Source organism: Brassica napus, chromosome C9 (assembly GCF_020379485.1).
Source record: "Brassica napus cultivar Da-Ae chromosome C9, Da-Ae, whole genome shotgun sequence".
Classification (NCBI taxonomy): domain Eukaryota; kingdom Viridiplantae; phylum Streptophyta; class Magnoliopsida; order Brassicales; family Brassicaceae; genus Brassica; species Brassica napus.
In genome coordinates, this window is record NC_063452.1 from 42223078 (window position 1) to 42249142 (window position 26065).

At 37.0% G+C, this 26065-nt stretch overlaps 1 protein-coding gene and 1 long non-coding RNA gene across 2 annotated transcripts; one reads left to right on the top strand and one right to left on the bottom strand.

Moving 5' to 3' along the window:
- Positions 1-1574: 1574 nt before the first annotated feature.
- On the bottom strand, positions 1575-2960 carry LOC111209501. The gene has a single exon (XM_022709435.1). It carries the CDS (start codon positions 2958-2960, stop codon positions 1575-1577), a length of 1386 nt encoding a protein of 461 aa, XP_022565156.1.
- A 9487-nt stretch (positions 2961-12447) lies between these two features.
- On the top strand, positions 12448-17860 carry LOC125593211. Its single transcript, XR_007329163.1, has 3 exons — positions 12448-16593; positions 16939-17050; positions 17213-17860. It is a non-coding gene; the product is annotated as an uncharacterized LOC125593211 (long non-coding RNA).
- The last annotated feature ends 8205 nt before the right edge of the window (positions 17861-26065 follow it).

A 26065-nucleotide genomic window follows, 5' to 3' on the forward strand; every position in this document is an offset into this window, starting at 1 on the left:
CAGTCTTGAAGATAAGAGTTTAGAAACAATTTTGTATTGGACAGAGCAGAGACTTATGGGTCTCATATCCTTCATGGACTCAGGTTTGGTGATCTTAGGGAGGAGACATAATTGCATATGGTTCCAACCAGCCGGTAGTGTCGACGTCTGGAAGAAGCTGCGAACCTCCTCTATGACCTTAGGACCCACAATATGCCAATACGTCTTATAAAAGACACCAGTAATACCATCTTCGCCGGGAGCGCTACTTCCTTTGACTGCGAAGGCAGCTGCTTTGATCTCATCATCCGAAATCTCTTTTATCAGAGATTCATTCATAGCAGGAGTTACACGACTTTGGAAACCTTCGAAGAGACTTTCTAGGTCCACTGGATTGGAGCTCATAAATAAATCTCTGAAATATTCAACCGCCAAGTGTCCTTTTGCACCTTCTGAGAAGTGCTCTACTCCCATTTCATCTTTCAGCATAAGGATATTGTTCCTGATCTTCTTGCCTTTGACAACATTATGAAAATAAGAGGTATTTTGATCACCTTCCCTAAGCCATTGCTCTCTACTCCGTTGCCTCCAGAACTTCTCTTCCTCCTTATGAGCCACTGCTAGTTCCAATCTCAGGCGCTTCATGGACCTGACACTAGGCCACATCTTCGCAATTTCCTTCTCCAGTTCCTTATGAAGCCTCTGAATCTTAGATTGGGAGTTGAAATGGGCTTTTTTCTTCCAATGAGAGAGTTTTCTTCTACATCTTGAAAGTCGATCCATAACTGAAGAAGGAGTGTTTGACGGGTCTCCCTCCCAGCCTCTAGCAATGGCCTCTTCAATCCCAGCCTTACCAATCATTCTCTTATCAAAATAGAATCGACCATGACCTCTATCTTCAGGTTCAAGGGAGAAAGATAAAACAATGGGCCGGTGATCAGATGGCCACATGTCAAGGTATTCCAAGTTAGAGCGTGGGAACATTCGGAACTAACTATCATTCCCAAAACTCCGATCTAGGCGACACTGGACCCAAATATTGTTTCTCCATCCCGCCCAAGACAGAACATTACCAATTGTTCTCACTTCTTTTATTTTACAGTTTTCCACCAAATTTCTGAAGTCCCAAAACGTTGACTCTTCTCGAATAGAGCCCCCAAGCTTTTCTGAATTATCAAGGAGTTCGTTGAAGTCTCCAATCAAAATCCACTCCTCATTTCTAGCAACACCAATACTTTCAAGTTTTTCCCAAACGTGATGTCTATACTCTCGAATCGGATCGCCGTAGACACACGTCAAGAAAAAGGTAGTAGAACCCAGTTTCACTTTCAGGTCAATGATCCTTTTATCTGAAAAAAGGATCTCAACCGTGTAACAATCTTTCCAAAAAACTGCCAAACCACCACTCAACCCAACTGGAGCAACTGTGAACATTTTATTATAACCCAAAGAATTCTGTAAACCAAGCATGTAAGAGTCTTTTTGCTTAGTTTCAGAGAGAAACAAGAAATCCGGAAAATACTTTTTACGCATCTCCGTTAAGCGACGAACTGTCTCGGTGTTTCCCGCCCCGCGACAGTTCCAACTCAGTATGCTCATTGGGGAGACAGCAGCCTCAAATCGGAGGCCATCGTATCTTCGTTGGTTTTTGTGGATTTGTTGCCTTGTGGAGTCTCAGTCTCCTCTGCTTTCCTCTTCGATGTACCAGACTCACTTACTGGTTCATCAGTTACGCTTAGGTTCACGCATGTTGAGCTTCGCGCTGGTCTGACATGTCTAACCCAAGCAGGAGGGCGTTGCCTAGATTTCTTTTTCTTATTCTGAAAGGTCCCGGTTGAGGTGGAGCAAAATATTCCAGCCTGAAACACCGTTGGTCCTTTTGGAACAGATCGAGAATTGGCGCTTTCACCTGATGAAGAACCTTCGTTAAAACCTCTGTTGCGATCACCACTAGGAGCTGACAGCGTAGGATGAGCCCTCTTGCAGACTAGGGGTAGCGCTTCTGAAGCAGGTTTGTCATACTGAAACACATGCCCTTTCTCCTTGTCCACTTCGTGAGATATCTTGATCAGCACGGCAGGGGGATTATCCTTGTCAGCTTCAATAGATTGATGCACCCGCATTATGCGTGCACGGCGCTCAGTTTCATCAGCATGAGAGATATATTGGAGGGCCATAGTTCTCTCTTCTCCTTGCAGTTCAGGAAACAAAGGGGGAAATCCTGGTGGAGCTTCCAGGCGCCGAGCCTCACTTGCAGGCTTTGTAGAGTCCCTTGGGGGTCTCTCCTCTGCGCTCGGTAGAGTTCTATACAGGCGAGGCTTGGTATAAGGGCACATAGACTTTTCATGAGTTAGTCTATAGCATTGGAAGCATCTTTTATGGATCTTTTCATACTCGTATTCAATTACCACTATCTCATCAGAGGGGAGAGTTAAATTCTTAGCCGCAAATGCTGGATTCGTAGCTGAAAACAAGACCTTAGCTCGGATGTACTCTGTTTTCTGAGAGCTTTTAGGATTGTACGCTATCTCCTTCACAAAACCAACTTTAGAGGCTAGTAGATGCATAGTTCCGATGGTGTAGTGATTTATAGGGATGTTCCGAATGCGGATCCACACTTCAAACTTGGACAGGAAGTCTCTTGGTGGAGAAGGAACCCAGCGTTCCAAGACCATAGTCCAGTGGTTGTAGGACCATGGACGATCCTTTAAAACTGTTTCCAAATCTTCTTCTCTCTTGAACACAAACTGAAAGCGGTCACGTGTTAGAGCGATACCTCTCACCCTATCGTAGAGACGCCACGCTTGAGGCATGTAGTCTATCATTCTCGCCATGTTCTGAGCCTCGGGATTCAGTAAACGCCCAAGGATACTAAGCGCGTTTTCATCAAAAACGTGAAACTTCGGGTCATCAGGGAGGACCATTGGCTCATCATCTTCTAAGGACATAGAACGGATTGCCTTATGGAGGTTGTCCGCCATTGAAAAACTCAGTTGAGAATCTCGAAGGAGCAGCGGAGGGATTTTTGGGAGTAGGTCAGAGGAGAAATGGGAGGTGGTGCAATTAAACGCACAATATTCGGAGAAGATTTTGTAGGAAAGCATCAATTATTGACCAGGAATTGATGATATAAGAGAGAAGAGGAAATAGCCAAGTAAGATAAAGGAAAGTAAATAAGAGAAAATCGGTAAGGAAAAGAAGGTATAATAGAAAATATAAGAGGAGGGAAACTCAGGATATCAGAATAACACTGAAAAGGAAACTTTCCTAAAAGATACCGTAACTTTGATAGCCGGTGAATGACGTCTACTCACGGTGAGAGACAGAGGAGGGAAATAATTGGCGATTTCCGATGGAGAGCCGAATTAATTTGGTTTTCTTATGCAAGAGTTTCTTTTTAATTAGGAAGGTAATATATATAGGCTTTTGTTTGACCATTTTCAGTCCGATTACAATATAACTAAGGACTCTTAGTTAAGAGCATATGGTACAGACATGGTAAGAGAAAAGGAGTTCAGTTTTGAAATATTATGAACCAAGTAGCTATATATATATATATATATATATATATATATATATATTCAAGTAGTTATATTTGAATCTTCTAATATGTCTTTTAAGGTCCGATTGAATCTTATGACTATATCATTTTCTTCTATAATTTTGTTTTACTTTTACTTTGTGTGTGTACACAACATGTGTGTTTAGACTTACTAAAATGCTGGAGAAGCGAGGGTGATTAACGAGGGTGTGTTTAAGGCCGTCGATGATGGCAGATGGGTTTCCTTTGACTTTGCATCCCATTGTGACTATTATCGCACAATTAAAATCCGGCGAGTTGAACAGCTGTGAGCATGGGCTAAGCGGCTCCTCCTCCGCGGTCTCTCTCACCGTGTTCGTCTCTCCACCCATTCTTGACCTATATATTCGTGGTTCTTTCCAAAAGTTTTGTGGATTTTTTCACTCAGATCTCTATCATCTATATATAAAGGAAGTGAGAGACTTATCAAAAAATAAATAAATAAAGGAAATGAGTTACAAGATTTTAGCTGTGAACTCATGGTCTATTTGGTTAACCTAGCTAGTAGCTACTACATCATGTGGATACATTATTTTATGTCCGTATATTTTTATGTTCTTATGAAAAATCAGGTGGATACATTATTTTATACTTTATTTTACTATGCGTATTTAACCTGTTTTTCACTAAAAGAAGTTGTTACAGACCCAACACTGTTAGACCCAACTAAAAGAAGTTGTTACCCACCATTGGAGTCTTTAGAATTATAATAATATTTTTATCACTTTTTGAATAGTTAAGGATTTGAGTCTAAAATGTATGTCCAATGGTGTTACTCAAAATAAAATCCTTAGGAATTTAAAATTATTAAATTTTTAATTTTAATTTTTTTTATTCAATGATTAAAAGCAAACATACAATAATTATACATCTTCATCATCACCAAACTTGTTCCAAATATTTTCGATTAAATCATTTTTCAATGCTTCGTGTGTACGCCTATCTCGAACATGATTCCGTAGACCAAGCATATTACCGAAATGGGTAGGCATGTTGTTAATATGCTCAACATGTGAACTTCTGCTCGAGTCTCCTTCTTCAAATTCAGATGTATCGTACAGAGTGTATCCACCCCGTTAATTTTTGACAATCATATTATGCAGTATGATACATGCTCTCATAATCTTCCCTATTTTTTCCTTGTCCAATGACAGCACCGGGTTTTTCACTATCGCAAATCGAGCTTACAATACACCAAAAGCACGCTCCACATCTTTTCGGGTAGCTTCTTGAACTTTAGCAAATAACTCTGCTTTAGGACCTTGAGGGAATGTGATAGATTGGATAAATGTTGACCATTTTGGATATATACCGTCCGTGAGGTAGTACGCCAAATCATACTGGTGTCCGTTGACCATGTACGTTACCCTTGGAGATCGACCTTGATAAATGTCATCAAATACAGGTGATCGATCAAGGACGTTAATATCGTTTAAGGTACCTGGAGAACCGAAATAAGTGTGCCATATCCAAAGATCTTGTGACGCTACAGCCTCCAAAACAAGTGTCGGCTTTCCTGATCCACGTGTGTATTGTCCTTTCCAAGCGGTTGGGCAATTTTTCCACTCCCAATGCATACAGTCGATGCTTCCAATCATCCCCGGAAAGCCGCGGATCTCTCCAATATCAAGTAAACGTTGAAGATCCTCAGGAATGGGTCTCCGTAGATATTCTTCTCCAAATAATAGAATGACGGCATCTGTGAAATGGGTTAAACATGAAAGTGCGGTGCTTTCACCGAGTCGGAGATACTCGTCGACGGCGTCAGCTGCACAGCCATAAGCAAGCATACGAATAGCCGCCGTACACTTTTGTAGTGTAGATAGACCCAACCGTCCGACTGCATCTCTCCTTTGCTGAAAGAATGGAACATTTGCTGAGAGGGTGTCGATAATACGCATGAATACTTGCTTGTTCATGCGAAAACGACGTCTGAATAAATTTTCCGGAAATGACGGATTTTCACTAAAATAGTCATTCCATAGACAGTTGTGGCCCGCTTCGCGGTTTCGTTCGACATATGCACGTTTCTTCTTTTTATCTGTTCGATTCTCCACGATGCTGTTGTATGTGTCTTCAAAATATTCATCAAAAGCCTCATTGACAGCCGCATCGAGTCTTCGGCCGACTTCATCTGCCATATTTGCCTATCATTCCTTCAAAAATTATTTAGATTAATGAAGAAAACATTTCAATCTTACAAAATTGTGGTTTAGTATATTTTTTTAAATCTAAAACCGTTCTCTAAAATTATAGAATGTGTTTTTCTAAATCATTAGCTCAATTAGTAGGAACACTTTAAATTTATGAATACAATTCTACATGAAATTTTATATTGAGGCTCAATAATGTTGTAGTTTATCATGTTGTCAAAATTTTGAGGCGACATAGATGTAGAAAAGTCAGCATAGAAAATGCAAAGCACGTAATTATTATATGAACCTAAATTGTTTGAAGGATTACAGGTTGCAGTGGGATGAGTGGAGCCTTTTTGTGTATCGATTGATTGTAATGGTTGATGTGTATCGAGCCTTGTTTATTATTTTGGTTTGTAAATATGTAATAGAAGGCAAAGAAGAGCATAGGAAACAGAAAACACTAAAACATCATTTTACATCCGTTTTTGAGACAATACAAGGAAGAAGAAGCACACTTGGTTCACTTAAACATCCGAGTCTACAAAGAGACTTATAAAGGCAACATGGTACACGACTTGGTCCACATCAAAATACAAACAGAAAGATACAAATAGCCCGTGACATGGTTGATTTCTAAATAACAGGAGAAAGAGACAAACCACCCGTGACTTCAAACAGAAATTAGAAAGATTGTAAAAATTAGTTTCAACGTTAAGTAAGAAACTAACCTTAAGCGCCTCGCACTCGCGCAGGAGCTTCTCCTGCTCGAGAAACTTTAGTTTGAGCCTCTCAATCTCTTGTTGCACACCCATTACCCATGGCTGCCTAAAATGCAGCCCGTCGTTCTGCCAAAACATAAAATTCGTAAGCAAACAGCAAAACAATTTTGAGTATAAAGAGACAGCACATTTCGAACCTGGTAGTCTGTGCAGATGAAGTATCTTTTCCCCGGGAGGTAATCATATGTATCATCTTCGTCGACGAACTCCTTTGTGATAGATCCACAGGGGCACAGCTTCGGAATTCCCTGTTGGGCATCTGAAATGAAATGAAGCATGTTGTAGTACGCTTTGTGTGCTTTCATGTCTCGCATTTCGTCCTCCATTTAGAACCTACAAGAACAAAAAAAATATAAGCGAATCATCAAAAGCCCCAAATTATAAAACCCTAAATCGATTTATAAAACCCAACATCGAATGACAGCTCAATCACGGACCCTTAAATCCTCCGAAATAACCAAGAACTATATCGAAAAGAAGAGATTGGCAAACCCCGACAGAAACCCTAATTCGAATTTAATCCCCAATCGATAATGAAACCCAAAATCTATTCAAACCCATGAATCGAATCCATAAAAACAGGAGAAATCTACATGCATCTACTCCATAAGAAAGAATAGTGAGTTTAAACGGTCGGATTTGGCCGGATTTACCTAAAACGAAGCAGATCGCCGAATCACCTTTGTCGTCGCCTTTAGAGAAGGAGAATTTTTTTTTTTAGCTCGAGCCGCGTAAATGAAACTTTCCCTTCCCCCATACGAAACGCAACGCTTCACCCCACCAATCAGATGTTGCCAGCTCATTTAGGATCAAAGCCAAAAAATCCTTATTTAAGGATTCTTTCTTAGCGTAAGCTAATTTAATAATATTATTTTCTCCTAAATTGCCTAAGTATTAGCGCTAAGGAATAGGTTACATATTGCGTTGCATGTGGCCTTAGAACACCTTTAACCCCGATTTTTAAGGGGTTCTTAAAGGGTGTGACCCCACAAAAAACTAAAACCCATCATTTCTTCTTCTTCCGCAAAAGTCGAGTTTGGTGTAGTTCTTGTACTGTACTCGGACTCCACTGACACGTGACGATTTGCGATTGGTTAGTTTTTAATTTTTTTTTAAATAGACAAAAAAAAATAATAATAATAATAAAAACCCTAGGGTTAAAGATGCTCTGACTTCATTCACCATCACTATTTAATTATGCTACAATTCTTTCTCTTTTATTGTGTTCCTGACACCCTTTTTTATTTACTATTATTCTTGCAGTTGTTAAGAGAACGATTATTGATAATTTTGTAGTGGAAGAAAAAATAGTTGAATTTTTTTAACTAAGAAAAAAATATGTTAATTTTAATAAACACTACAAAATAACAAAAATAAAAATATCATCAAGTCCTCTTTCGCATGGTAACACAACAACTCAAGTTTTTCCTTGCTAGTCACAGCTGGTGCTAGGTTCTTGCAACTGATTATCAGTTAATTGTTCTATTTTTTCTTTTCAGAATTACACTACTAGGAGGTTCAAGATCAAAACCTGTCATTTCTTTCGATCCAAAAATATAATATATTTAGACCAAAAAAAAAAATATATAATATATATTCTATTGATCTCAAAGTGTCAATCAGTTATATAATTTTAAGTAACGATACTTGGTAAATGTCCTATATTCTTTCTAAAGAGTTTGATTGTTATTAATTGCCCTAGTCAATTTTTCTCCATGGCTTATATCCTTTTTTTTTTTGTCTAACATATTTTTTATTATGTTTCATGGGCCAATATGTAAACAAGTAGATACAACAACCATCCTAATATACATTCAGTCCATATCAAAACCCAACCGAACAAAAGATAAGATTAAAACCACGTGTTCACTAATATGAAAAACTCTAAAGCATGAACGACACGTGTACAGTTAGATGGGTCACGATGTTTCTAGAGTCAAAGAAATAGCACCGTCAGTCTCGCCGGAGACATGCCGGAATGGGAACTTTCATTAACTTTCTTCGACTAGTTGAATCTACTTGACTGTTCGCCGTCAATTATGCTCGATTCTTCATCCGCTCGTTAGAAGTGAACTCCGGTGAATAGCTTCAAAGGGATGAAAGCTAGGCCTTGCCAGAACGTTTCTATTAAAGAAACTCCAGCTAATCTCAGCCTGCTTATTCTCTCTACGCTTAATCAAACAACTTAATCTCTAACCCACAATGGATACTCCGCCATAAAATTCTGCACGCGAAGATTAATACCATATATGGGAAGGAAATCAAGCGTGACTAACTAGAAGATTGGAATCTAACAAAATCAAATGGGATATTGATTTGCAAAGGATAGAGAAATCGGATTTGGGAAACACACAACAAAAGTCGCCTTGTGAAATTTTTATCCGATAAACGGAAGAAAATAGTCGCCTAACGAAAATATTTACAAACAAAAACAAAAAAGGGGTTGGTTGGTGACCGGTGGTGTTAAACCCACCGGCCACCAGGATTGATATTTTTTTTAACGAAGACTTAGAGAGAGGTTAGAGAAAACAAAGGTAGAGAGAGAGGTTATTGAAACCCTTGGCTTATATCCTGAATTCTATTATGGTTCATCATTTTAAAATACATGGACGTAAAAATCATGCATGATCTCTATTTATAAAAAAGTAATATAATAACCATTGATCTCTCCATTGCCGCGAATGCATGAGTAGGTATTGCTATTTAATTTATTTGGGCCAACCATATCGATCAGTGACCCCATACCTGATTTCATGCAGATCAAATTTATTTGAAACTTTTCTTTCGTAATAATTCATTTAATGTTCCCTTTTTACGTAAACTCTAATAAATTACTTCTTTTACAAAACATAGAAATTGCCCTGACCTTCTTCTTGGACATTCAATCAAATAATAATCCTCTCGCATGTTACAAAAATACGAATAGAGGACTTGATGTCAATCAATATATATAGTACAATGTGTTTTATATATATCTGCATAATCGGACAAAACATTTTCTTCTTCTTATCAAATAAAAAAATACATTTTATTTTTATTTTAAAATGTTACTTAAAATATTGGGCAAATCTCCAAAATAGCACATTTCTAAGTTTATATCACAAAAATAGCACTCAAAAACTAAAATGACCAAAATAACATTTTATCTTTTGAAAATTTTAATCTTTTTATTTTTCAAAATTTGAAATCTTATCCCCGAAACTTCATTTCTCAACTCTAAACCCTAAACCCTAAACTCTAAACCCTAAACCCTAAACCCTAACTCTAAACCCTAAACCCTAAACCCTTAACTCTAAACCCTAAACTCTAAACCCTAAATCCTAAACCCCACCTTTTAACTCTAAACCCTAAGTTTGTGACTTTTGATAAAACATTAAGTGCTATTTTTGTGACTTTTGATCTTGAGTGCTAGTTTGGGAACAAAAACTTGATTTAGTGCTATTTTTGTCTTTTTCTCTAAAATATTTATTGTATTTTTAATTAAGAAGATTTGTTATCTGCAAGTATTAAAAATACTCCCTCCGTTTCTAATTATAAGTAGTTTTGCTTAAATATTTATAAATGCATTTCTAGTGTTACGTAAGCACACTAAGGTCAATCAGTTAATTACAGTTTTTGCTTAAAAGCACAAATAATTACAGTTTTGTATTTCTAGTCAATTTACCTTACTTTAGTATATCAATGATAGATTGACGAGAGTATAGAATCTGTTGAATGCACACATAACCGTTTCAAAGACATGGTTAGTTACGTAACTAATTACAGAATCTGTTGAATGGGTAAAGAATCTCCGTTGGAATGAAAGAAAACTGTTGTAATTATGGTTCTCATTGCCATTTTCATCTTTAGTCACCGTGAGATAGTACAAAAGATTGATCTGGTACTGGTTGCATCTCATTACTCAATTCTTCTTCTAAGCATTTAATAGCAAATGCACTTAAAATTTTATTATATGGTCTTGGTGGGAGCCTCGTGCCTTTTTTTTTTTTTTTATTTACCTCCAAATTCTAACTTCTAAATGTCTTTCTGCCAGCATTAGCGCTGGAACTGGAACTGGACGAGATCAGAGCTTTATCTTATGATTTTTTGAACTTCTCTATGCTATTCCACGATCTCTGAATGCACGTGCGCATAGCCTCACCAAAGGTGGCCGACTACGCAAGCTAAACCCCTCCGTTAATGTCTCTGCGCACACATGGCTAGTCCTGAAGCTAGTCAAACGGTTGCAGAGTAGTTTTAGATTCTATTTCGATGTCATAAAAATGTCTTTTTGCAAAAAATACTTTGATCAGGTTCGCATTTTAAAACCCTTTTATAATTTACTTTACAAACCTAGTAACTAACTGGGCTGATACGTAAATCTTCTTAGTGTTTGAGGATGATATTAGATACAGAGAAAACATAATACTAAAGTTCAAATCGATTTAATCATAATTTGGAGGGACTGAACAGTGACACATTCATTATTTTTTTACCGTGATTATTGAGAGATCGAGAAGATTAACCATATCAAGATTATGGAAAACATGAAGATAAAAGAAAGTCTAGAAGATCGAGACGAATCTAGATAAATCTGGAAAGATCAAAAAGAATAGAACATTAACATTTATTAATATATATTATTGCATATAAGTTTAGGAATTAGATTTAGGGAAATCTGTTTTTTTAGAGCAAAAAAATGGTAACTATGTCCATTTAGACTAAATTATACTACTTTATGTCTTATTAGACTATTTTTTTCCAAAATAGCAGTAATGCCCTTAAAATTGTAATTTTTTAAAAAAGATATATATTGAGTTCGACAAGGGGGATCGATCGATCCCACTTTACAAGTTATAGTGGATCGATCGATCCCGATCATTATTCAGAACAAAAAAACCCGTGAAATATATACTGATCGACCTGGTCCATTTCACTCGATCGGCGAAGGTCGATTTACACAGATCGACCGATCTGTAAGAATAGATCGATCGATCCCGTGCCGAGGAAAGAATCCCAAATCGATTTTTTTGGTTTTGTATGATTATATCTGGATTGATTCCCACTTGATTTGAACCGACCAAGCATGATTTCAACTCTTTAAACTCGATTTCTCTGGGATGAAAGTGAATATTCTCAAATATTCTCAAATATTTGAATTTCTAAAAATAGGAATTTGAATTTCTAAAAATAGGACACGCCTCTTCAAGAATGTTCCATCGACAACAACCAGTAGCACCCCTTTGAATTTGAATTTCTAAAAATAGGATATTTTTCTCTGGGATGAAAGTGAATATTCTCAAATCGATTTGTCGCTCTTTTTTGTTCCTTTTTTGTTTTTTTTTTTTAAAAAAAATCGATTTTTAAAAAAATATAAAAGTGAATATTCTCAAATATTTTGTTTCCATATTTTTAGGAACTGATTTCTTATCCGTAGAATACAACTAATATGTAGAAATCAGTTTCTACAGTTTTTTAGAATTAGAGTAATGTTTAGAATTTGATTTCTACATGTTTTAGATTTATAGTAAATCTGTAGAAGTCGGTTTCTACATGTTTTAGAATTAGATTAATGTGTAGATTTTGATTTCTAAGAATTTTAGAATGGTAGGTTAAGCGCGGAATGTGTATTCTACATATTTGTAGAATACTCCTATTTACGTAGATCATGTATTCTAAACATTGTAGATTCAATGAAAAAAGTAGATTTCGTTTTCTACTTCGTAGAATGTCATTTCTACTTTTTTTAGAACATAATCTGAAATTTATAATTTTAACTTTTTTATAACTGGAAAATATACCATTAAGTTCATATAGATATTTTAACAAATGTTACTATTTTTCCAAATTTTTTTTGTTCGTAAAACTATTTATTAAAATTATTTTCATAAATATTAAAGGGTATTATAGGAAAATATGACACAAAATATATATTAGTCTAAAGGGACATAGTTACTATTTTTTTACTCTAAAAAAACATTTTTCCCTTAGATTTAATCATCTCTATATGAGCATACAAATATTGATTTATCTTCTTGAGAGTCAATACTATTTCTTTCATTTCTATACTCTCATCAATCTATCATTGATATACTAAAGTAAGGTAAATTGACTAGAAATGCATGTTTGGACTATAAGTCAAACAGAAACTCAAGCCCATCAGAATTCAAATTCGCAAGTCCAAAAATAACCCATTTGTCATTCTTCACCAACATAATTTTAACATAATTTCAAACCCATTTGGCTCTTATCCAAAACCATTTTGATCCTCTCTTATATTTATGTACTGTGAACTGTGTAGTCAAAGACCTCAAGATTGTTCTAAAGGCTCTTTAAATATCCTTGTAATCGTTTTATGAAAGATAAGTTGAAAGTAATAAAAGTTCAAAAGTTTGTCTTCTTCGTTATACTCACATGGTATTAGAGTCATTCTAACTTTCACATGTGCTTTAATGGAAGATCTTTTAAATCTTGATCATTTCCTGAGCAATGTTCATGTCTTGAGCTATGTCACGTTGAAACTCAACAAACAATTACTTGGTCTGAAAACTCAGTTCAAATCCTTATTGTCTAGTCTGAAGCTGCTGGGTTTTGTAAATGGAGCTATTGCACCACCACCGACGACACACACTATTGTTCTAGAAACCGTAAATGTCGATGAAAAGAACCCTCAGTTGGAGTAGTGGTTTTGTACTGATCACCTAGTGTGCTCATGAATATTTGGAACTCTGTCCGAGGAAGTATTGGGTTCTGTTCACACACTATTCACCTCCCGCAAAGTCTGAATTTCACTAGCTAACAACTTCAACAAAATCTTCCTTGCTAGAGAATACTCTTTTCGACAAAGCTTGCATTTGTTAACAAAAAAAATACAAGACTTAGCTGTCTATTGTCGTAGCTGTCTATTGTCGACACTTCAAGACAATATGTGATTCTTTAGGTTCTATTACAAACCATTGATGAATCTATGATTTTTTTTGGTTTTCAAAAAGGTCTCAGCAGAATATGATCTCATCACCACTACCATTTAAATTTTCCACACAAAGTTCTCGACTCAAACATTTAACGATGTGATCTCTGAAGTTCAAAGGTTTGATGGCAAGCTACAATCATACGAGGAAAAGACTACAGTCAAATCTGATATGGCATTCTCTACTAAAAAAAATAGAGTATAATAAAGAGTACAAACCAGCTGGTCCTGCTTATAACCCAATCTACCGTGGAAGACGTTGTTATGGTTCTTACCGAGGAATAGGAGACTATTCTTGAGGGGGGTCATGGCTTTTCTCAACATCCGACCACTAGCAACACTCAAGGAGAAAGAGTAACTTGTCAAACATGTGGTAGGACTGGTCATACAACCATCAAATGCTACAACAAATATGAAAATAATTAACTATCACACTATTGAAGACTTTTCTTCCTCTATGCGTGTGCCTGATGAAAAGGAATAGTATCCAGACTCATGAGCCACGGCTCACATTACTTCTTCCACGAGCAATCTTTAAGGTGTCCATCCATTTGAAGGTAATGATGCTGTCATGGTCCGAGTTGGTTCTTATCTTCCTACCCTATTACACATGTTGGTTCAACCACTATTTCATCTAATCTATGTACAAAAATATATGTTATCAGTCTCTAAACTTTGTGAGAATTATCCATGCAGTGTATTTATATGCTAATCATTAATATCTTATTGATCTAATTAAGGAGAAACTGGTGTCAAAGGGTCCTCCAAATAATGGATTATATATGTTGAAAAATCGGAAGTTTTCAGTCTATTTCTCAGATCGTCATGTTGCAACATTAAAAGCTATATGGCCTCTCAGACTTGGTCACTCCAACTGTAAGGTTCTTCACAACTTAAATCAAGCAAGGAAATTAAGGTCAATATGAGCATATCAGTCCCCATGTATGAGTCTTTCTAGATGGAAAAAAGTAGTAGATTACAGTTTTTTTCAGTCTCTTTCTCATGTTTCTCAACCCCTAAAACAGATTCATTGTGATCTATGGTGACTTTCTCCCATTATATCCAATAAATGTTTTTAGTCTTATGCAATTTTATGGATGATTATACTCGGTACAAGAGTAAATTAGTTTCAGTCAGATGGATGAGGATAATTTATAAACAATCTAAAGAATCATTTTCTTATGGAGAATGGTATTAAAATCAAATATATTGCCCTACACACCCAACATAAAGGATTCACAGAGAGAAAGCAAATACACTTCATTGAGCTTGGTCTCTCCACGAAATATAGATTATACACATGGATTCTAGTTCCTCCCAGTAATGACATGAACATCTTGAGAAGTATATGGTTGTTTAGTACAAAGCTCAGGCTAGATGGAACTGTTGACAAACTCAAACCTTGGCTAGTCACCAAGGGTTTTGAACAAGAGGTGGGTCTTGACTATCTGGAAAACATTCAGTCAAGTTGTTAGAACTGCTACAATTCGATTAATGTTTAATATTTCTACAACTAAGAACTGGCCAATTAAGCAACTTGATGTTACAAATACATTTCTTCATGGAGACCTACAATACATATAAATTTTACTGATCAATAGAGGCCATATTATGTCTGCAAGCTCACCAAGGCTACATACTATCTGAAACAGGTTCCCCGAACATGGGTTGATACATTTAGTAACTTCTTGGTAGATTTGTGTTTGCTTGCAGAAATTCATATCCTTCATTATTCACCTGTCACATAAACAACAAAACAATAGTCTTTCGGCATACTACTTACAAGAAGTGATACCTCAATCTTACAAGCTCTGGTTAAGTCTCTATCACAACCTTTATCAATGAAGGATATGAGATTTCCAAATTACTTTTGGGTATAGAGATGGAGACTCATTAAGGGAGAATTTTTTCTTCAAGGTCGTATACTCATGACATACTATATCAAGCTGCAATGACTGACTGCAGTCCTCTGCCACAACGCATTAGAACACTTGATCCAAGTCTCTTCATGGAGCCTACTTATTTTTCAGAGTTTGGCTAGTAAGCTTCAGTATCTCATTATCACCTTACTAAACATCCAATATGCAATCATTTTTGCATGTCAGAAAATGCATTCACCAACTATGTCAAATTTGGGTTACTCAAAATGCATTCTCCGGTATTTGAAAGGGACGTTGAATCTTGATTTGCATATTAGAAAAGATACTACTCTGTCTATATTGACCAATTGCAACAGCAACTAGACATGCTGTCAAGACACTAGATGGTCTACTACTGATTTGTGTACCTTCATAGGCTATACTGTAATCTCCTAGTTTGCTAAACGCCAATAAACAGTTTCCCATTCATCCACCAATACTGAAAACAAAGCGCTGGCATCTACGGCTCACGAGATAACCTAGATGTCACTATTACTTTGTGATTTGGACATTCCTCAACCACATGCGCAGTGGCGGATCTAGAAATTATTTAAGGTGAGGCAAATTTATCGATAAGTAACACAATAAAGGAAAAATAGTAGGGGCAAATTTATCTTTTAATATGGGGAAAATAATTATTAGTCTAAGGAAATAACATTAAATTATTTTTTATTGGGGGGAAAATGCCCCCATGCTACCCTACGTGCCTCCGCCACTGCACATGCCACTATGCTCTAATGTATAGATGTAAATTTGGAACCTGAACCGAAGGCTTGGCCTGTAAAGGACTGCTGCAGGGTGGATTTTGTTTGGCATTTCGTAGACCCAAAAAGACCGGGCCTCGCGAGTAAGTGTCATGCGGTATTGGGTTTTCGGCGGGATGAGCCTCACTTGGACCCACAGGATAGTAAAGACCCGCTTCACCTGAAGATTCTTTTACATTTTCACCTGAAAAAACGAGAGAAAGAGAGAGAGCGACGATGTTGATTTGGCTTCGATCTTCACCAATAACCTATGGAGCTCCAGTGACGGTGGTTCGATGTTCGACGAAGCTTCCGGTCTCTCATGTGTATTTGATCTGAGTCTTCTTTCGGTCATCCCTTCGTATTCGATCTGCAGAAGAGCAGCTTCAACGACAACTCAGATGAACTTTATCGACTGTTTCTTAACCAACAACCTCCAATGAAGATTCCACTTCAGATGCCGATCTCTAAGATCTTCTTCTTCTTCTTCTTCTTTTCTTGTATATGTAAGTGTGTATATTAACATTAATTGTTTAGATCTTCTTATGCCGTTCTCCAAGGTCAAGCCATCTTGGACTTGAAGTCCTGTTTATGGATCTTATATCTTTTTACCAGATGGGTGTAATTCATATGACAATGAGTGACTAAAAAGAGCTTGGCTTGCTTGTAATTATGATTGCTTTGTATTGCTATAGAAATCTTGATGCCTGGTTGACTTTTATGTTCTGCAGATTTATCTTTGTTCTCGGATTGCAATACTTCAACTTGAATTGTTCTAGTCACTTGCATTACACTTTTTGACTATTGTTTGTGGTGATTGGTGAGTTTGAGATACACTTTATGTTTTGCAGATTTGTCTTTTTGTTAGTGGCTTGCATTACCTTGATTACTTTCACATGAAATAATTGCTCAACTTGATAGAGAATATCAAGGAACTCAAAAACCTTCAAAAACTTTGAAGAGGTATATGGTTCCAAACTCAACTTAAGTATATTTTTTTACTGCAATTTTTCAGTTCTATTTAGGACAAGACAAACATATGTTAGTTTGAATGAAGTTACATGCTAAGAATAATTGCTAATGTTGTCCCGCGGCCCGGCCCGCAAAACCCCATGTTAATTGCAGGGCGGGATTGGGCATGCCCTAACGTAACCGTGGTACAAAAACGGGACAACGCACAGAGACCCGCTGCAGAACGTGATGGGCCGGGACGGGCCAATCTGTTTCCATCTCTACTCCTATGCTAGGGATCCTATGTGACAATCTCTCAGATGTCTACTTGAGTACAAACCCTCCCTTACACAAGAGATCTAAACCCTTTGATACTGATTATTATTACATTAGAGAACAAGTAGCTTTGGGTTTGATTGAGACGAAGCACATAGCTATAAGTTGCAGCAATCTTTACTGAATCCCTACCAAGAAAGGCTTTAGTTTATTTTGTGACAAATTTTGTGTCGAAGCTTCTCTCATCACCTATGTAGCACGGGGACGCCTATTTAGGTGCCGTACCGGTACCGGAAACGTTTGGGGGACGGGTACTTCACGGGGACAACACTGGTACGGCTTGGGAACGGTTAGAGAACATAGCTATGAGTAAGACTAGTTTTCACGGGACTTAATGCTTGTTCAATTGTTTTTTAACTGTCACTGTTATCTTGCTTCTAATTTTAGTTGGCAAAATAGACATATAATAGTAAATTATAACTAATTATGTTAGATTCACTATATAAATTTATTTTTTTTATAAATATTTTATATTTTTTACTAGTATATATTTGCTGTATCCGTACCCATAATTTTTAAATTTTCTCGTTTCCCGTCTCCGCTTTCGTCCCCGTTTCTGTCTCCGTATCCGTCCCGGTGCATCATAGCTCATCACAAATCTGAGGGGGAATGTAAGTCAAACATAAACTCAAGCCAATCAGAATTCAAATTCGCAAGTCCAAGAGAAGCCCATTTTCAATCTTCACGAACATCTTCAAGACCTTCTTTTTGAGTTGCAGAAGAGAGGATTGTACTGGAGAGTAGATGGTTCTTATCCATAACCGTTTCGGTCCTCTCTTTTCGTTATGAATTGTCGAGGCCACTTTCCAGCGATGTAATCAGAGACCTCTAGATTGTTTTACAAACTTTAATATTCTTGTAATCAATTTGTTAAAGATAAATTAAAGGTAATAAAAGTTCATAAGTCTGTCTTCTTCATTATTCTCACCAAGCCACTATAAAAAGAACTAAAATATCATTAGGCCTCGTTGAACTCTTCTTGTTTGGTCACTTTGGAAATATTTTGGTCCACACTAAATTTAAGTCCAAATTTTAGATGTGCTAATAAATTATTTTACATAACGCCATAAAATTAAATATTTTCAAAAATAATATTCGTATCTAAAAGATGAAAACTGAAAATAATTTAGTTAAATACTACCTTTAAGTGTTGACAAAAGAAAATTTAAGTAAATTAATGTGCCAATACAATTCTATATTTATACTATAAAATGATACTTTAGCTAAAAAGTACATTAGTCATTTATGATTAGTGGGGGTTATTGGTTCTAGTAGTTTAGTGGATTTAGAAATTCTTTTTGGATTTAGAAATTCTTTTTGGATTTAGAAATCATTGACTAATCCATTGATTCTAAAATCAGACAAACAGTTTCAAAATTAACTATATAGATTTCAAAATCAAAATAAGTGGATTATTATAAATCAATGAAATGGATATATAAAGTTCTCATTGCGTAATTATGCATCTAGTTCATCATTTTCATGCGATATATATATTTTTTCTTCTTCTAAAGTTTCTTAATGTCTAAAAAAATTATGTATTCATGTTTGATGATGTATACACTTGATAAAAAAAACTTATCAAAACACTCACAAACACATTGCTTATGTTATTTGAATCACAATAATGATAACTAATTCAGTATTTTTGTATGCGAGACACGTTTCGTTTGCACCTATCAATTTGAAAGTTGAAGAAGTGTCAATAAATTCTCTCTTCACAAGAGAAAACAACTCGAGAAACAATTCATCATCACTTTTGTAACAACAAGATAAGTAATAACACCAATTTCGTTTTTATATGTATTATACAATATGTTTGTATGCAAGACATGTACCTAATGCATGTTTTAAAAATGAACAAAAGACGTAATATTAAGGTTCTTATCAACTACGTTTATTAGGATACACACAAAAAAACAAGGAATTGGAAAAACCCAATAATACAAATCCAGTCAAAATAACAAGGTTTAACTCAATATTTGCTTCTTTGTGTTTTACTCTTAAAATTATTTATAAATCCACTCAAATCTAAGTTAAAATCAAATCCTCGAAGAAATCATTAATATTGAATAACACATGATTTTAAAATCCATTTTTAAATTATAGAACCAATAACAACAGATTTGAAATTGGATTTTAAAATGATAAAACCAATAACACTTGATTTGGCTTGGATTTTAAAATCCATTAAAACACTTAAACCAATAACACCTGATATCTTGCATATTCACATTGTTTTATCCATTTATTCATGTGCATTTTCATCATATAGATTAGGATTTAGCCATATCTAGGTTGCATTTTGCATACATATGTCTCTATTAGGTACTGGAGTACCACATGGAGTTCCTGGAGATATTTGGGTACATTTGGAGCTCAAGGGAGGTGATTAGAGTGATCTTTGCACGAGCACTGCCTGAAGCGACTTCCCGGAGCGACTACATGAAGTCGCTGTGACACACATCTCAGAGCGACTTGACTGGAGCGACACAGCGAGGTCGCTCGCGCCTCCATCACCCGGAGCGACGTGACCGGAGCGACACAGCGAGGTCGCTCGTGTCTCCATCACCCGGAGCGACGTGACCGGAGCGACACAGCGAGGTTGCTCGCGAAGAGTGACCCAGAGCGACGTCTCGCAGCGACCCCTCCAGGTCGCTCCTGAAGCCTGGAGCGACCTCCCGGAGCGACTACTGGAGGTCGCTGCGCGCCTTCTGTTTGCTCGAATTCATTTCTACTCAAGGGCCTTTTGGTCATTTCATTATGCACGTTTTTACTTCTGAAAACCTATGTTTTAAGTATTTTTGTAGGCGACCAAAAAAAATCTCTTTTTCTGAAGAACAACTAGTAAAAACTTCTTTTGATTCAGATTTCATTGCTTTGATCTTGTGTTCTTGTTGATTTCTTATATATTCCTCTACATGATTAATCTGAAATCCAATATGGGTTTAAGAGGAATCATGGAGATTAGTGAGTAATCACCTTTTGAATTCATGGGTTAGAGGGATCAAGGGTGATTAGGTTAGTTCTAGGATGTTTTAGTGTAGATCATTCTTGTTCCTTGCTAGTAGAGTATTCATAATGCATCTTCTGAGTTGGCAACTCAAAAGTTGATCGATAGGCATTTCCCACCCGAAAGGTGTTCGATGAAATGTCTGAGACAACTCTCCTAAGCTTTTAACATACTTTACCAAAGACATTTGTTGTTAAAGGTGTTAAGATAGCTAATAGACTTGTTAATAATGATTGCTTTCATATTATTCAACCAAGGACATTTGATGTTTGAAATATGTTAGCAAATGAACATTCATCTAGACATAGAGTTTGTTTAAGATTGTGTCTAAGCTTAAGGTCGATAGTTTGATTGATCATTTGGCATCCTTAGTTCGATACTTGATCACCCAAGGTCTAACCCCTATGCCCATGAGTTCTCTTTTTCTTTAGTCAATAAAATATCATTCTGTAATTGCTTTCCAGTATTAGTAGTAGTTTAAAGCCCATCTAAATCATTGGTTGCACATAGATTACGTGAGTACTTGCATTCGCTGTGCTTTGATATCCCTCAGAACTGGTTCGACAATCTTTTATACTACAACATTTGTCTTAGGAGCTTTGAAAACTCCTAATATCAACACCCTATTTTCTATTTTCATATTATAGATTATACATTTTTAAAGTCTTTTTTTCTTTCAAAGTTGGGGTGACGTCTATTTCTTTTTCACAATTATCATATATCACTATATCTACGCAAAATTAAACGCATGTTATTTATCTCCAGCAAAATTTGAAGTTTCAATCCACTTTTCGCCCAATATGAAAATTTGAATTCTATTTCTATATATATTCGAAGTTCAAAACTGAGATACACACAGATATAAGTAAATTCGGTTTACCAATAAACTTTAAACTAATTTTGCTCAATCAAATACAAAACTAAACCAAAATTATCCTATCTAAACACGATTAAAACACAATTATTCACAAACTACAACCAAGAAAGGAAAAACGAATGACCATTTGTTAGTGCTCTAGGTCGAGAAGCTGATAATGAAATCTATCCACTACAAGAAAACATAATCTTAACGAGGGCGGTTTTCCTCGTTATTTCGTCGTAAAAGAGGCTTTACGACGAATTAGCGAGGAAACGCGTTTGCTCGTTACACGTCCGTCGTAACACATATTTCCTCGCTAATTCGTCGTAATTTAGCGAGGAATATATTTCGTCGTAAAGACGAAGTAGAACGATTCGTCGTAAAGACGTCGCTACAATTCCTCGTAAGGACGTCGCTACAATTCCTCGTAAATAACTCGAAAAAGTTCCTCGTAATCTACACGTAAATACCTTGAAAGATTTTCCTCGCAAAATACACGTAACAACCACGAAATGATTTCCTCGTAAAATAGTCGTAAACATTTCCTCGTTATTTCCTCGTAAATAATTCCTCGTAAAATACTCGTAAACTGTTCCTCGTCATTTCCTCGTAAGATTTCCACGTAAAGAGGTCGTACTTTAGCTACGAATTTACTTCGTTTTTATTATTTTACAGAATTTTAAAATATAATTAAAAAATAATTAAAATTATTTAATTTAATAATAAATTAAAATTCAAAATAAAAATAAATTCATATGAAAATATTTTATAAATAAATAAGTTTTGAATTTATATAATACAACAACAAAAAAAAAACTAAGGGTCGTTCATCGCCCGGTAGAATTCATCACTCCTCCTCGTAACATCCGCCTCGTTATGTACGTCGTCGGATGACTCGCCATGAATGGGATGTTGTTGTCGCATGTTCCTCAACATGGACTCCCATTCCGGATTTGTGGCCGCAATAACGTCCAAGAAGCCCTCGAACCCGAAACCCCAAACCCGAAACCCCAAACCCGAAACCCCAAACCCGAAACCCGAAACCCCAAACCCCAAACCCGAAACCCCAAACCCCAAACCCGAAACCCCAAACCCGAAACCCGAAACCCGAAACCCAAACCCCCATCTTTAATTTTCTACTTCATATATTCCAAACCCCCATCTTTAATTTTCTACTTCATATATTCCAAACCCCCATCTTTAATTTTCTACTTCATATATCCCTAGAACCCCAAACCCCGAAACCCGAAAGCCCAAACCCGAAACCCAAAACCCAAAACCCGAAACCCGAAACCAAAAACCCGAAACCCCATATTCCTTATTTTCTACTTCATATATTCCAAACTCCATCTTTATTTCCATTCCAAACCACAATATCCCACATTTGCTTATTCATAAAACAAACTCCCAGCATTACCTTATTCATAAAACAAACTCCCTCATCTTATTCATAGAACAAATACATCAATCGGATACATCGACATTCTCGTCATCACTAGAAACATCATCATTTTCATTAAACTCGTCTTCAACAGCTTCGTCTGTGGCATCATCGGTAAGATCTTCGTACTCGTGATTATGCGGATCAATGAGAAGGATGTCATCAATTTCTTGTTCAGGTTCCTCGACTTCATTTATCTGTTCTTCTTGCAATGGTGGTTCTTCTCCACTGATGATTCGTCCTCGAGGTGTAACTTTGATCACTGCTAACCAATTTATACCTGAATCTCTCATCCGAGGGTATGGAAGGAAGCTAACTTGGTCTGCTTGTGAAGCTAAGATGAAAGGCTCGAATTTGTTGTACCTTCGTCCACCGTTGACATCAACTACACCGAATTTGTTAGACCGAACACCTCTGTTGACGACGGGGTCGAACCATTCACATTTGAAGAGGACGCATTTCAGCTTCAGTATCCCTGGAAATTTGACTTCAATAATCTCCGTCAAGATCCCGTAGAAATCTGTTTCCCCTTTCACACATATTCCATAGTTACTGGTCGCCCGCTGTCTACCATAGTCATATGTATGAAAAGTATAGCCCCGTGTGAAATACATCTGTGATGTGGTGACCTTTACAAGTGGAGATTGAATTACTTCGTGTAACCACTTAGGATAATCTGCATCGTCGTCGTCATAATCAACCTGCAAAAATAAAGAGAATGTTAATGAAATACAGATAATGTATGAAAAAAAAGTTTTAGTTAATACCTGATTCCGCAACCACTTAATGAAGTGTTGATCTTTCCTTTTGTCTACGTCACTTGTGGATATACCAGGAAATGTTTCTTCGACTTGAGAAACAAATAGGCTGTAAAATCACATTTTATAGGAATGAATCTCTCGCAATTATACAATTAATTATAGTTATATGTGTTTCGAAGTGTCAATATATGTTACCTTTCAAAATAACGCATCAATGGATCTTCGCAATTGAGTAGAATATAGGTGTGTGCACTATGAGCGTCTTCTTCACTCGACCACCAAACCTCTTTACACTTCCCACCGAGTCGCCCAATCTGGCTAAAGATGTCTGGAACACCAGCAACTGCATATGTTGGCGCAACACCACCATCATCATATCTTCTTGGAGCTCTTCTCCGTGTACGTACTTTTGACGCAAAGTAGTACGATGTGAAGTGAGAAACTTCTTCCGTCAAACTTCCAGCAATTATAGAACCTTCAACTTTGGCGAGGTTCTTTGCTTTTCCCTTCAAATATTTCATGGCTCGCTCATACTGATACATCCATCCGTAATGTACAGGTCCACGAAGCAATGCCTCATATGGGAGGTGGACAGCTAGATGCTCCATGACGTCAAAAAATCCGGGAGGAAATATCTTCTCCAAGTTGCACAATAAGATGGGAATGTTCTCCTGAAGCTGTTCCACAACTTCTTCTTTAAGAGTGCGTGTGCTCAGATCCCTGAAAAATGCTCCAATGCCTTTTATATTCAAAAAAAAATTAAACACATTGTTAGTCATATATTTTTTGTAAATTATTGTGACATAATACACTACGTACCTGCAAGTGCTTCATGTACGTTTGTTGGAAGTAGCTCCGCAAATGCAAAGGGCAGTAGTCGTTGCATAAATACATGACAATCATGACTCTTCATCCCGGAGAACTTTTGACCCTTTTCAACACATCTAGAGAGATTCGAAACATACCCATCGGGGAACTTCACTTCTGATGCCACCCAGTTGAACAACACCGACTTTTTTTCTGAAGATAATCTGAATATCGGAACGGGAACTTGTCCATTGCTTTTAATATGTAACTCGCTTCTTGAGCAAATATCCGGCAAGTCCAACCTCGATTTTATGTTGTCTTTTGTCTTCCCTGGGACATTCAATATTGTATTCATGATGTTCTCAAAGAAATTCTTCTCTATATGCATCACATCGAGGTTGTGGCGCAGAAGAAGATCCTTCCAATATGGCAACTCCCAAAATATACTCTTCTTGTGCCAGTTGTGATGAACACCGTAAGAATCTGGCATATTACGAGGGACATGCCAATTACCACCCCAACGAACTGTTTCGTTAGCTCCGTAGTAGTCGATTTGCGCTTCAATTTGTTCTCCAGTTAGATATGGAGGAGGAGTGTCTCTCACAACCCTTTTGTGCCTAAACAAATTCTTGTTTCTTCGGTAAGGATGGCCAATGGGAAGAAATCGACGGTGACAATCAAACCAACTTGTCTTCCTACCATTCTTCAGTTGAAACGCATCTGTCGTTCCATTACAATATGGACAAGCTAATCTCCCATGTGTAGTCCATCCAGACAACATCCCATAGGCAGGGAAATCACTTATGGTCCACAAAAGCATCGCTCGCATCGTAAAATTCGTCTTCGTTGAACAGTCATACGTCCTCACCCCTGTTGACCACAAATCCTTCAACTCTTTTATCAGTGGTTGTAGGAAAACATCCAGGGACCTTTTTGGATGGTTCGGACCAGGTATTAATATGGTCAAGAATAGTAACTCCCGTTGCATGCACATCTCCGGTGGCAGGTTGTATGGAGTAAGAAAGACTGGCCACAATGAATATTGTCTCCCTGACATTCCGAACGGACTAAATCCATCTGTGCATAATCCGAGATACACATTCCGGATATTGCTAGCGAAATCTGGATGTACTTTGTTGAAATGTTTCCAGGCTCTTGCATCTGATGGATGAGTCATCTCACCATCCGTCTGAGTATGCTCGGCATGCCATCTCATCTTTCCAGCAGTCTGCTCTGATTGATACAATCTTTTCAATCTGTCTGTAATTGGTAGGTACCACATCCTTTGGTATGGTACCCTATTACGTCCCCGTCCTTGCGGCTTGAATCGTGGCTTCTTGCAGAATCGACATTCTTCTAGCTTCTCATCATCTCCCCAATAGATCATGCAGTTGTCGATGCAAACATCTATCATCTCCGAAGGCAACCCAAGGCTATAAACCAGTTTTTGAATCTCATAATAAGAATCAGCAGACACATTGTCTTCCGGCAAATACTCTTTAAACAAATCCGCCCATTCGTTCATGCAACTTTCAGGTAGATTGTGATCAGTTTTAATATTCATCATTCTAGCAGCTAACGACAATTTAGAGAGACCTTCTCTACAACCACTGTAAAGTGGTTGATTCGCCGCGCTTAACATTTCGTAAAACCTTTTTGCATCTATATTAGGTTCTTCATCTCCATCATGAGCTACGAATGCATGAGCTACGAATGCATCAGCTACCATATCATGAACCCTATCATAATCTACCATCTCCTCCTGCTGGTAACTATGTTCATTATGCAAATGATGATCAACCGGTTCTTT

Coding starts and splice junctions, on each gene's coding strand:
- LOC111209501 (XM_022709435.1), bottom strand. CDS start 2,960: ATGGCGGACAACCTCCATAAGGCAATCCGTTCTATGTCCTTAGAAGAT.